General features: G+C 53.2%; 2 protein-coding genes across 3 annotated transcripts; one reads left to right on the top strand and one right to left on the bottom strand.

The window, feature by feature from the left end:
* Positions 1-2196: 2196 nt before the first annotated feature.
* On the bottom strand, positions 2197-6637 carry LOC311590817 (CD177 antigen-like; the record flags this gene model as incomplete). Its single annotated transcript, XM_084770085.1, has 5 exons — positions 6467-6637; positions 5495-5598; positions 3362-3439; positions 2523-2741; positions 2197-2243 (listed from the first exon to the last, which is right to left on the bottom strand). Exons 2-5 carry the CDS (start codon positions 5556-5558, stop codon positions 2197-2199), a joined length of 408 nt encoding a protein of 135 aa, XP_084626211.1. The 5' UTR covers positions 5559-5598; positions 6467-6637.
* A 1696-nt stretch (positions 6638-8333) lies between these two features.
* TEX101 (testis expressed 101) lies at positions 8334-12682 on the top strand. Of its 2 annotated transcripts, none has more exons than XM_084770916.1 (6): positions 8334-8449; positions 9761-9865; positions 9982-10122; positions 10571-10759; positions 12113-12244; positions 12354-12682. In XM_084770916.1, the coding sequence occupies exons 2-6, from the start codon at positions 9802-9804 to the stop codon at positions 12581-12583; spliced, it is 756 nt and encodes a 251-aa protein (XP_084627042.1). In that variant the 5' UTR covers positions 8334-8449; positions 9761-9801; the 3' UTR covers positions 12584-12682. The 2 variants fall into 2 exon arrangements, with proteins under 2 accessions (XP_084627042.1, XP_084627041.1); XM_084770915.1 differs by having other exon boundaries at positions 8410-8544.
* Positions 12683-13213: the final 531 nt, after the last annotated feature.

The raw sequence follows: 13213 nt of genomic DNA, 5'->3' as shown, positions 1-13213 counted from the left end.
GCTGTGAGCCTCTCCCTCCAGTTGCCAATGCCTCAACTCCACTACTGACTGCCTGTCCCCTTGACCGTCCAAGTCCCCCCTTTGGGAACCAAAGCAAGTTGTCTCAACCTTCCCATAGCAACCTCAGAACCTGTTATAGACCGTGAGCCTCCTCAACCACCCACGTTCCCAAATAATCTGAGTTTCAGAACCCCCAGGAAGCACTATTCTCGTGAAACGGAAGCCTCTCAAATTGCTTGCTCCCCAACACCACCAGACCCTGCTGTCCGATAACTGTTATGATTAATAATTAGATATAAGGTAAGATAAGATATAAGGTAATAAGGGACCAGGCAGCAGAAGGTATGTTGTATAGGAGTTTATTAAGTGGGCATGGGGGGAGGGGTACCCCAGAGAGACAGAGACAAGGACAGTGAGAAAATGAGACACCGCCCGCCCCCATGGGTCGAGAAGGGGCCAGGTGGACTGTTTGTCAGAGCCACGCCCCTATGGCAGGTAAGCAAAGACATCATAGGTAGGCCGACTGAAGAACTCTTAACAGTAACAGTTCCCCAATTAACCTTAGACAAACTAAATTTCCCAGAATCCTCTCAAGAGCTCTCAAGCTCTATTCCAGACCAGTACTACTGAATCAACAGCCTGAGTTTTCCAGTCTATTCCCTATTCCTAAGGGTGGGATTCCATGCCCCTTTCCCTGGGACCCCCCCCTTTCCCTGGGATCTCCCCCTTTCCCTGGTCTTGGGACTGCTCTCCCCAACTACCAGGACCATGAACCTACAAGTTTCACATGTACATCCAAGATAATTTCCCCCTTAAACTCAACTTTACCTTGACCCTAGTCTCTCTGTCTCAACAGATTTCAAATCAACTACAGATGCTCCAGCAACTCCAGCGCCAGCCCCAGCTGTTTCCTCAGAATCTACATGCTGGTCCAGCCTCACAGACTGGACTACACTTGCCTAGACTCAGATGGTCCCACAGAACCTGGGCATCAACGGGCGCATCCTGTTCTTCCCGGCCTTGGCCAGAAACCCAGCTTCCTTGGGTCCTCTAACAATGATGCCCCAATGTCAGCGGATAATGCCCACTTATCCAGCACCCAATGGCCCAATAATAAAACAACATGGTGGGAATGAAGGGCCTTTCGCCAGCCTGAGCATGCCAAGCACGGCTCTGGCAGACCTTGCTCCTCTTCTATTACCCTGCAGAGAGAGAGAGAGAGAGAGAGAGAGAGAGAGACAGAGAGAGAGAGAGAGAGAGAGAGGGAGGGAGGGAGAGAGGGAGAGAGGGAGAGAGAGAGAGAAGAGAGAGAGAGAGAGAGAGAGAGAGAGAGAGAGAGAGAGAGAGAGAGAAGAAAAGTGTTCCGGTTACATCCCTAAAGCTAGTCATAGAAGTCTATTCCCTTATTTGGTCACTTCCTCCTCCTGACGCTGACCATCGAGGTCCAGCTATCAAAGCACTGAAGTCCAGCAATCAAAAGCCTCCTTTGACTCACCTATTTAACATGCCAAATTAGATATTAAACACCTCATCCTAAAATGGGGTTTCCCCTCGTACTTTTTATAAGCCGCCATTTGTCTATGTGTCACATCTGTCACCTCTCTATCCAGAGGCAGTCCTTAGTCCCCCTTCAGGACAGATACTCCCCCAACCCTCTCCCCAAGTACCCCCCCACCCTCTCCCCTCCCCCCCCCACCCTCTCCCCTCCTCCCTCATCCCTTGTCTACTCTCTCTTACACCCTTGCCCTCTGTCCTCTTGGGAAAATAAAACCCCTTTGAGCTGAGGACTTGGACTTGGGGTGTCTTGTGCCAATACCAGTCCTTTCAGCCTCTCCCATCTGGCTGTTGGGGTTGTTTCTGGCCGGGCAAACCATCTCCCACCCAGTATAACCTTTTGCTGGAGGGCAGGAACCCTTCTCAGTCTGGGGGCCCAATTGTTCTTACAAGGGTGTTTTCTGTGACCAGCTCCTTCGGTGTTAGGGCCTTCCAGCAGTTCATCAGCACACAGGTTAGCTTTCTAGAAATTCATCCCTTAGGAACTCCAGCATGACAAACATCCCGCCACGTTTGTCTTCAAATAACACAGACATCTTCTTCCTCCGCTTTGCCCTTTTTCTCATTTCCTCTAAGTTGCTTTCTCGCCTTCTGCTGCCAAAGTCTGTCCTGCTTCATAAAGATCGTACCCAACGAACCGACTCAGCAAAGGCACGAAAGCTCCAGAATACCCTTGAGGCTCCTGCGAACTGGGGTGCAAACACAGCTTCTCCTGTGCCTAGTCCTCTCAAAAACACCTGCCCCTCCTGTATGCCCTCCAGTTCCTGGTTTGGGGGGGTGGGGGAGCACGCGTCGGGGTGTCTTTGTTTGGTTTGGCTTGATTTTCGGTTTTCTTTGAAACAGGGTTTCTCAGTGTAGCCCTGGCCGTCCCGGAACTCACTCTGTAGACCAGGCTAGCCTCGAACGGACAGAGGTCCGACTTCTTCTGCAGACCAAGTGCTGGTATTCTGTGTCCCCACATCCCATACCTGAAGGAGAAAGGGAGGCGAGCAGGACGCTGCTGCTGTTAGCTCCGTTGCACAGATCAGTGTCACAGAAGTTGACATAGGAGGCAGCCACTATTTCGGGTCCACTGGAATACACCCTGACATCTTTGATCTCCTCATCCCCGGCATTGCTGCAGCCTTTGCTCCCCAATATGAGAGATTTTTCACCTAAGGGGGGGTGGTACAAGAGTGGAAGGCATGCTCAGAAGGGGAGGGTGGCAAGACCTGGGAGCCCAACTGTTGGTCCCTCCCGGGCACAGGCAGAACACAGTGCCCAGTGACAAGAAGACAGACCCTGTCCCGAGTCTGGCAGACTCCTCTGCTCTGCCCCTTGCAGCTCTGCTTGCTAGGGCCTCTCCACACATGTCCCCTGAGCTCACACCCCCTCCCCCCTTGCTCCCCCCCCCCACCACCACAGGGCATGCTGCAGCCTCACTCTGGTCTTCTCTTCTATCCTGCTGGCTTCCTCTCTACACTCTGCCCTTCAGGCCCACACTGGGCTCCGTGTGTCCTGTTTCTCTCTCCTCTCCCACTTCCCTGTAAAAAAAGGTCTCGGTGGCTCAGCAGAGCCCGAGACCGGCACTCAGCATCCATTCTTTTTCCTTCCTTCTTTTCCTCCTACTTCCTGTCCCCAAGTCTCATCTGGTGCAGGCTGTTCTTGAACTCCCTACATCGCTGCTGATGAAGTTGACTGTCTCCACCCACCGCCCCATGCTGGCATCACAGCACATGCCTCCACAGCCAGGGCATGTGGTACTAGGGATCGACCCTGGCGGTTTTTTGGTTTTGTTTTTTTGTTTTTCTAATTAGCTTAACGCTACCTTCTATACCCACATCTTGTCCTAGGAAGACGTGGCACAGCAAGAGGAGATTGTAGGCACGAGGGACGCTGGACAGAACTGCAGGACATAGAATCCAGGACAGGCCTGGGGCCTGACCCAGTGCCACAGGGTGGCCCCTCCAGCTCCGCACACACCTACGTCGGTGAGCAGGTGCGTCTCCTGACAGATCTCCTTAAGTGCAGCCTGCCTGGTCACAAATGTTTTCCATTCAACTGGTGTCTTAGAGAACCGGCGGCCAAACTTGAACGTGACCCCGTTGCGACAGGTCAGAACACGTGTGGCAAGGAAAACCCCAGGGGAGCCCATCAGTCTGAACCATGTCCCCGTGCCTTGCCTGGGACATCCCGTCCGCGTGAAGAAGGGTTGTCAGAACTCAAAGCCTCCAAAGCCAGCAGCCTGGGTCACCCTGCTCCTGCCTGAACCCCTGCAGGGACGTCCTGTCCCAGCCTTGTGAAGAAGTTTGCTCCTCCACTGATGGCTGCATTTTTCCGTGTGTACTCGTGTTGGTGCTGGCGGGGAGCGTGTGTGCGCACACGTGCGCACGCTCAGAGGTCAATGTCAGGTGTCCTCCTGTTTGAGACAGGATCTCTTGCTGGAATTAGTGACCACTTATTTGGCCAGACACACTGATCAGTAAGCTCGGGGGTCTTTCCCAGCACTGAGGATGCAGATGCTTTACCAACAGAGCCGTCTCCACGGCCCAGCGTCTTTCTGTTGACTGCAAAGCCCCAGAGTCCGAACAAAGCCGCTCAACACCTAGTGACCACTGAGCTCTGCTAGGCGCGAGGACGCGGAAAGGGCTCTCCACAAGGGACGTAAACCCAGACAGGAAGTGGTGAGGAATTTGCCCTGAGTCAACCAGGCAGTGAGTGGTAGAGCTGGGCTCAGATTCTGGGCTTTCTGTCCCCTTAGGGTCAGGCTTGAACACAGTCTAGTTTGAAGACCTTGAACTTAGGGCTGCCCTAGGAACGCCACCACAGAATCACGTGTGCCACATGACGTACAAATTCTGGGAGGTGGGATAAGGTGTCCACAGGCCACAGTGGGAGGCTGCAAATTTCCTCATTTCTCAGGTGACAGCTGCTTAGCTCTGGCTGCCCTCCTCCTGCAGAGTCGACCTGCACTCTGCCTGCTCCACCCCCACCCACGCCCTCCCCATGGCTGGAAGCTGCCCTTCTCCCCCAGGTGCACAGCTGCACTGCTGCTCCCATTCTCAGCCTTTCTTTCTCTCCAGCCCGTGCTGCAGTCCCCAGGAAACCCTGTGGCTCACACTGTAAGGTCTCTGCAGAGCCTGAGCCCTGTGGCGCCCCCTCTAGTGTTTCACCGAGCCTTTGTGGGTCTCCCTGAGCCCCCTCCACTTCTCCCCCCCCCCACCTTATTTACCACCCAGCAGCCCTCGGGGTCCTCTTAAAGGGCTGGGCAATCACGTCAGGCCTCTGGGGAATTGAGAAGGCCTGAGATGGCAGAAACTTCTGGAAGGCTCCCGTCTCACCCCAGAATAAAATTCTGATTTTAAAGGGTGGTAGAGATGGCTCGGTGGTTAGAGCCCTTGCTGCTCCTCCAAGTGCTGAGTGGGGTTCCTGGCACTTGTGAGGACCGACCCTCATGTAGGCAGACAGAGACAGACAGACAGACAGGCACACCTGTACATAATTAATAGTATTAAAATACATCTAAAAACTCTCACTTCTTAGAATGGCTCACAGTCTCATCCAACTCTTCTTCACGTAATCCACCCCTCTCCATCTCCATGAGAAAGGTACGGTCCCTCAGGCTAGAGGGACATCACATATCGTCAGGGGACAACTGGAAGTTGGAAGACATTTTTAAGGTGACCAGACTACTCAGGTAGAGGCAAAGAGAAGAGGAGGTCAGTGGGACAATACGGTAGCATCCTTTACTGAAGAAAAGTTTGATTTTGTCTCGGAACATTTGGCAGGACTCTGGTGAGTAAAAGTGGGCGGTCGAGTTAGGTGTGACAGACCCACGGTCCATCCAGGCCTTTTGCACACGTTTTCTCCCCCGCTTGTCCGACACTGTTTTCTCCTCTTCCGATCAGTTAAGAGACACTTAAATCACGACGTGCCGATGGCTGCTCTTCCGCACGCTTACCTGGGCAGGGAGGGAAGGCCAGCAGAGAGAGGAGCAGGAGGCACTGGAGGTGGCAGGCTCCCATGGCTTCTCTGAGGCTGGGGACAGCTGCTCAGCACCTGGAACTGTGCAGAACAGCCGACAATGCAGCCAGGCAGAGAGGGCTTAATCCTCCGTTTCTAGCCAGAGACAACTTCAGGGTGCACAAGACCCTGGAGCCAGTCTGTCCTGAGGTACTCGGGAGTTACAGGCGGCTTACCGTGCCTCAGCTTCCCTGGTTGCAGTTCTCAGTCAGCTGTGGGTTCCCTGACACCAGGAGCCCAGCGACTGTGTCCCTGCAGCGCCCAGAGGAGGGTGATGGCTCCAGGAGGCCTGTGCGTTAAGTCTCCGGGACCTGAGATCCCGGGTAGAACCTTCTCAAGGCCCCTGGACCAGCTCCACCAGACCTCGGATTCTCAGGGCCCTGGTGTGTCTAGCCTAGGTGTGGCATCACCCCCCACCCCCACAGGACGCCTCAGGATCTGGTCACCCAGCATCCTTTTCAGGCCGAAGCGTCCGGTCCCCAGCACCTTGCCATGAAGGAGAACCAAGCCCGGCCTCCTCCTTCAGTCCTGGGTGGCCAGACCCCAGATGCTTCCCGGAGACACAAGGTCCAGAGCTGAGCTCTCTTCAAAGACCCAGGGAGTAAACCCAGCTTCCTAAGACCAAAGGCCTCCTCCCTCGGCTTAAGGTGCCCAGAGCCAGTTCTCCCTCAGACCCGAGACTTCCTTCAGTGCCCGTTCACCCTGCATCACACTCAGGCGTCCACGCCATAGCCTCCTCCCTCAGACTCAAGACTCCCGCAGGCCGCTTCTTCCTCCTTTCCCTGCTTCTGGATTCCCTCTTCAGGGCTCGGAGATCTGGTCCCTCACTGCTCCTCTTCCTTGTAAGCAGCAAAAAAAAAAAAAAAGAAAAAAAGAAAAAAAAATCTTCCTGGCTTCAGACTGTGCTCACCAGAATCTGGGGCTTGGAAGGTGCCTGCAGACGCGCTCCAAAGCAAGCGAAGGAGGCAAAGTTGGCCAGAGCAGACAGTCGAAGTTGGTCCATCCATGAGAGAACTCCTCTCATGGCCTCATTGGACAACCCTGGAGAATCGCTGCGTCTCATTGGTCGCCGGAGAAGCCAATGCCTGGCGGCCTCAGAATGCACGCATGCGCAGAGAGTGAGTTCTGGGTAACGGTCTCTGGCGGTTGCTGCTGAGAGCATCCTCCAATTGCGGAGTCACGTGGTATCTTGAAGGTTTTGTTTTGTTGTTGTTGTTGTTGTATTTTGTTTTTTGTTTTAGTGAGGAACGCCCTGTGTCGTGTCACTGGAGATGCTGCCAAGCTGCACAAATGAGCAGCGAGCAGGCGACAGCACAGATTGCTGTCACGGATACCCTCCTCAGTCCTGTGAAGATGAACACTCAGATGTCAATTCTTCTATTATATCGAATTTTGTGTGCTTGTACGCTGATGGACGTCTGCCAAGATTCACAGCACAGAGAAACACTTTGGGAAATCAGTTTACTTCTTCCAACATGCAGGTCCCAGGATTCAAACTCGGGGTGTCATGCTTGGCAACACGTGCCTGTACCCTCAGAGTCATCTCTCTGGCTCTCACTTCTTGTGTATTATAATAATAATAATAATAATAATAATAATAATAATAATAATAATAACAACAACAACAACAACAACAACAACAACAATAAATTACAAAGTAATTCGTGTCCTTGTGACGTTTTCCGAAGTTCATATCATGTACTTTTTTAGCACATTATTTCTTGAGTCCGAGTCCCAGCAGGTGAAACAGCATGATCGCTTCTGAGCCCCCATTCAATGCAGCTGGGCCGAAGAGCAACACCTCAGCCCTCTGTGAGCCAGGGAAACGCCTCAACAGCCACAACAGCAGAGAAAGACAGCACGGGGTGTGAGTGCAGCGCTAGGTGGCCATCACCAACAAACTCCTGTCCCCCCACCCCCCCAACTCCCGCCTCAGGAGGACACAGTGTGAAGCCAACTCAGCTAGAGTCGTAAAGACAAAAGGCTCCCGTGTCCTCCCGTGTGTGTGTGTGTGTGTGTGTGTGTGTGTGTGTGGTATTCAGACAGGGGAGAGGGAGAAGAAAGTGAAAGGCTGGTGTGAAGGTGGAAGGTGCTAGAAGGCATAATCATAAACCCTGGGCTGGGGCTCAGCTGGTGGAGCGCTTGCCTGGCATGCACAAGGCCATGGCTTCCACGCCTAGTGCTGCATAAATGGTGACACACCCACACACAAGCATGCACATGCACACGAAGACACATGCACACAAAACGAAGTGTAATCCAGGAACTTAAACCCCTGTGTCCGAACGTCTGTCTCCATCACAGTCCTAACGAAGGAGGAGGCGGATTCACTGGATGCGCAGGCACCCTGCGCCATCACCCGGTTGCCACTCGTGCGTGAGTGCACTATCTGGCGGCATCCTCGGCGACGGGGAAGGCAGCCGTCCGGGGCAGGGTTAGAGGATAAAGCCTCCATTGCTGCATGGAGAGGGAGGAAGAACAAGTCCACACGTGGTAGCTAGGGCCACTGGGTGGGTCCCGGAACAGGGGCATGGCGAGGAGTATGAGAGACCCTTCCGGTAGGCGGTTAGTTGCATGGGCAAAGGCCAAGTTTACTACCTAGAGCTGCTGGGGGAGCAGAGACAGGAACGCCCCAAAAACTGAGGGAAGCATTGTGGGCTGGAGCAAACCCCTTCCACATTCACCTCGGGTCAGGAGGCGCGGTGCGCATGCGCCTTCAGAAAGCCGCCTGTAATTGGCTTCTCAGTGGACCAATGAGATGCAGTGGTCCTCCAAGCTTGGTCCAATCAGACTAGGCGACAAGTCCTCTTCGGCCAATGGGGTTTCGAGTGTCCTGGCCGGGCTGGCCCCGCCTTCCGTGCCTCCTGCAGCCGCCACCAGAACGCAGCACAAGGTACCGGTCGCCATCGAAGCTGGGCGCGCGCGGAGGACACGCTGCGGCCCGATAGAATTTTGCTGCCTTGTAAAAGGGAAAAAAGAAAAAGAAAGGTGGAGGATCCATATTCCTCAAGCCTGAGGAAAGAAGCCAGATGGAATGAGGAGGGAGGGAGGGAGAAAGACAGACCACCGGACCCCTCGGGCTGAGGGAGGAGGGTTGATGGCCCAGACTCCTGGGTCTGAGGGAGGAGGCCTGGGGGGGGGTGTCTAAAATTTTGTGTCTGAGGGAGGAAGGTTGGGGGTCCGGAACGCTAACGCTAAGTCACAATGGTGGAAGCTGGCGCCCGGACTCCTGGGTCCGAGGGAGGGGGGGGGGGAAGGGAGGGAGAGGATCTGGAATTCTGTGCCTGAGGGAAGAAAGTTGGGGTTCTGGAACAACGAGTCTGAAAGAGGAAAGCTGGATCCCGGACTCTCAAGTCTGAGGAAGGAGGACTGGGGTCTGAAGTCATGGGTCTGAGGGAGGAGGCTGCAGTCTGGCTACTTTGTCTGACGGAGGAGGCTGGGAGGCCGGCTGACTGAGTCTGAGGGAGGAGGGCTGGGGAATCTGGAGCGCTGGGTCGGAGTTCGAGGCCCTTGGCTGTATTCTGAGGGAGAGAAGGCGGGAGTGGAACCCCTGTGTCTGAGGACGGAGAACCGGAGCCTCTTCCTCTGGGTCTTTTCTGAGTGCTGGGTTCTGGATTTAGGGTCTGAAGGAGGAGCCTGGAGTCTATACTTGTGTATCTAGGAACAGAACTGACCTAGACTCTTGAGTCTGAGGGGATAGGCTGGCTGCCCAGAATCATATGTCCTTTGGAGCATGTGGGGGGTGAGGGCGGGGTGTGGAGGGGCGGGGCGTAGTGTGTAGCTGGAACTGGAACTCCCGAATCCTAGGGTGAACAGGTGAGGGCTCTGAGAATTCAAGTTCTAGTGGAGCCAGGTCCTAAGGGCTGAGATACTGAGCCCTTGAGAGGTTTCTGCCATGGCTTTGAACCTCTGAGGCTTAAAGCAGAGGGCTCTCGGCCCATTATCCTACGTCTAGAGGGTGAAGAAAGAGTTGTCAAATTCTTATTGATTAACTGTAGGTGGCTGACTGTAGAGCTATGGAAACGGAGGCCACAATAAACTTGTGGCCTTGCTGCTAACTCACAAGCTCTTTCAGGACAGACCTCATGGCCTCATGGTCTGTCCTGAAGAGCCATACCATAAGTCTACCATAAAGAGGACACTTACAGAAAACTGAGATGTAACCCCTCTCTGTCAGGTTGAACTGTCTCCTCTTCTCTGTCAGTTCCCAGGTCCTGATCAGCTCTTTCCAACCTCAGAGAAGCCATGGTAGCCTGCCGCATCAAGTATTTACTGCTCCTCTCTCTGCTGGGAGCCTCCCACTGGACTTGTATGTGGGGGATACATAGGAGGAACAACTGGCCCACAGGGGGTGGATTTGTGGGTGGAAAAGGTCACCCCATGGAGAAGGGCAATTGCTTTAATTTTTAAATCTCATCTTCCCAGTGGTCCACAATCTACGCTGTCAGGTGGGCACAGTTGTGAGTTTAGAAGATGATCCAGGCCGAACCTTTAACTGGACTTCAAAGGCTGAGACGTGTGATCCTGGAGAACTTTGCCAGGAGACTGTACTGTTGATCAAAGCAGGTAAGGTGGGGACCAAGTACTGGATATCACTTCCTGGGTCCTCATTGCTGGGTAACAGCAGCCCCGGTGTCCAGTTTGATCTCCAGGCCTCAAGCCACCTGACCTCCCCCATCTTTTCAGCTTCCTTTCTCCCTGCTCCCTCTCATACTCACTGAGTGATGTCTGTCACTAATGTCACAGCCCTGTGGCAATATAGATGGTGGCTGGAAAGCCAGCTCAGTCAGTGAGGTGCTTGTCTTGAACACATAAGGATCTCTCGGTCGATTCCCAGGAGCCCACATAAAAATGCCCGGCATGGTAGCCTGAGCTGCAGTCCTGACACTGGGGGGGCAGAGATGGGGGGGGGCGGATCCCTTGGGCTTGCGAGAGAGGATGGGCCTGCCATTTGCTTTCTCCCCGCTCAGCATGGCGGCACTGTCATCCGCCTTCTCCACTTCCTGTTTCACAGATGGAACCAAGACTGTCGTTTTGGCCAGTAAGAGCTGCACCCAAGGAGAAGAGTCAATGACTTTCATCCATTATACTGCACAGTTTGGCCTGGTTGCTTTGTCCTACAGTAACTACTGCAATGGCACCCTCTGCAACAACAAAGACAGTCTATCTTCCTTCTGGAAGCCACGAAATACAGATCCCACAGGTACCTGGGAAATGGGGGCTGAGCACTAAGATGTCAGTCTGGCTTCTCAGTGTTACTGCTTGAAGTAGGCCTCGGTGGGCTAAATGCAAAAGAATCCCCAGCCCTTTTCTGAGTTGTTGCCTTTGAATCCCACGCCCTTCTTAGACTCATATTCACATTTTTTAAAATGAATGGGGCCTGGAGAAATGGGTCAGTCGGTAAAGTACTTGCCTGGCAAGCCTGAGAACCTGTGTTTGCTTCTCAGAACCCACATAAGAATGCCAGGTATAGCCGGGCATTTAATCCCAGCTCTTGGGAGGCAGAGGCAGGTGGATCGCTGTGAGTTCGAGGCCAGCCTGGTCTACAAAGTGAGTCCAGGACAGCCAAGGCTACACAGAGACACCCTGTTTCGAAAAAACAAAACAAAACAAAAAGTCAAGTATAGTGTCGTGAGCTTGTAATCCCAGCTCTCGGGGGTGGAGGGAGACAGGAGTTGTTTACTGGGTTTACTAGCCACTGGGTCTGATCTAATCACTGGGGCACAGAGCTGTGAGAGACCCTGACTCAAAGGAGGTGGCAATATTCCTGAGGATGACACCTGAGGCTGCTCTCTAGCCTCCACACGCATGCACCCACATGTGCACACACACAAACATGCACACACTGTAAGACACCTAAAAGGTGATAGGTTTTTTTTTTTTAATGTAGATGGTATAGGTATTATTTTTATTTTAAAAAATAAAATAAGATAGTCCATCCCTTCCTGCGCCTACCACCCAAACAGTGATCCTGTCACCATCTCTGTCTCAGCCCATGTTCAAATACAGCTTCTTTCTTGACTTGGGTTCTGCTCTTTGAAGGCACTTAGGTGTCATCTTCGGTTGGTAGGTGTCTCTCCATTTCTTTGACTACACCTTGCATGCAGTCCCTGACTTGTAATACCACTAATTACCTACAAGTCTCACCATGTCTAAGCAGACTGTGGAAGCCATGTGGTCACTGGGTTGTTTTGTTTTGTTTGGTTTGGTGTGTGTTTGTGTTTGTGTTTGTGTGTGTGTGTGTGTGTGTGTGTGTGTGTGTGTGCGCGCGCATGTCAGAAGACACCTTTGGAGAGTTGATTCTCTCCTTTCACCTTTGTATGGATGCCAAGACCTGAACTTGGGTCCCCCAGCTTGCACAATAAGTGCTTTTTCCTGCTGCACCATCTCAACAGCTATACGGCTGAGGCTCTGGTGAAAAGAAATCAGTGAAAGGGTATGTGGGCTTGGTTAGTGTGGCCTCTACAGGACACAGGTGGGGAAGAGAAGGCGTCCAGGACAGGCATCTCCAGGTGCTGGGTATGGCCTTAACTTTCCTCTCTTTGTCCACATCCAGCAACTTCCAGTCTGTCAGGAGCCTTACGCTGCCCAACGTGTGTGGCTCTGGGGTCCTGTTCCAGCGCCCCCACTCTGCCCTGTGCCAATGGGACAACCCAGTGCTATCAAGGAAGACTTGAATTGTATGGAGGTAAAGGCCCCTCGGGGTTCTGGTGCTCAGGGTTCCAGAGCTGAGGGAGAGAGGGGTCCCCCCCCCCTTCCCTAAACTCCATGTTGCTTCATTCCTTTCTGGCGCATAGGAGGCGTGGATTCCATCGTGCAGGTTAAAGGCTGCGCCACCGTCATCGGCTGCAGGCTGATGGCGAGGATGGTGTCGGTGGGCCCCATGGCAGTGAAGGAGACCTGTAGCTACCGCCCATTCCTTCAGCCCCGAAAGGCAGAAAGTGGGGCCTCGTGGCTGCACACCTCACTGCTGGTGCTGGAGCTCCTGCTCCCAGCAGCGCTGCTGCCCCTCACCCACTTCTGCTGAGAAGGCTCTGAGGCTTGAGGGGGTCTCTGTCTGCTGACCACCAGCTTGAAGAAGGGGGCGGGGCTGAAGAAGAGAGAAGGAGGATGCGTGTGTATTTTACATAAGTAATAAAATTTGTGATTTGTTACTAAGAGCGTGTGTGTGTGTGTGTGTGTGTGTGTGTGTGTGTGTGTGTGCGCGTGCGCGCGCGCATGGAGCAGTGGTGAGAGTCCAAGGACAACTTTCAGAAATGTGTTTTCGCCTTCCACCATGTGGGTCCCAGGGATTGAACTCATGTCATTGGGCTTGGCGGCAAGCACTTTTATCCACTGATCCATTTCACCTACCCAGATGTGTGATTTGTGTATGTTTCAAGCCTTGAAGTGGAGTTTCAGTGCTGAAGAGGAGCCCCTATTGTGCCATCTCTAACACACATTTTTCAGATAAGGAAACTTTAATGATTAAAAAAATAAGACGCCAGGCAACCGATACGATATGTGGAAGTTTATTAAATGAGCGTGGGAGAGCAGGGAGGTGAGAGGGGTACCCCAGAGAGAGACAGGACAAGGGGAAGAGAGAGGAGAGAAAGGGCCCTGAGGAGGAGACTGGGGCAGGATCGTAACATCCTCCCTTTTCCTATAGTTAATAAAA

This window comes from Acomys minous (assembly GCF_964271855.1).
Source record: "Acomys minous genome assembly, chromosome: 20".
NCBI classification, from domain to species: domain Eukaryota; kingdom Metazoa; phylum Chordata; class Mammalia; order Rodentia; family Muridae; genus Acomys; species Acomys minous.
Note: the sequence above shows the minus strand (reverse complement) of the source record. Positions and strands in the feature narration are given on the sequence as shown.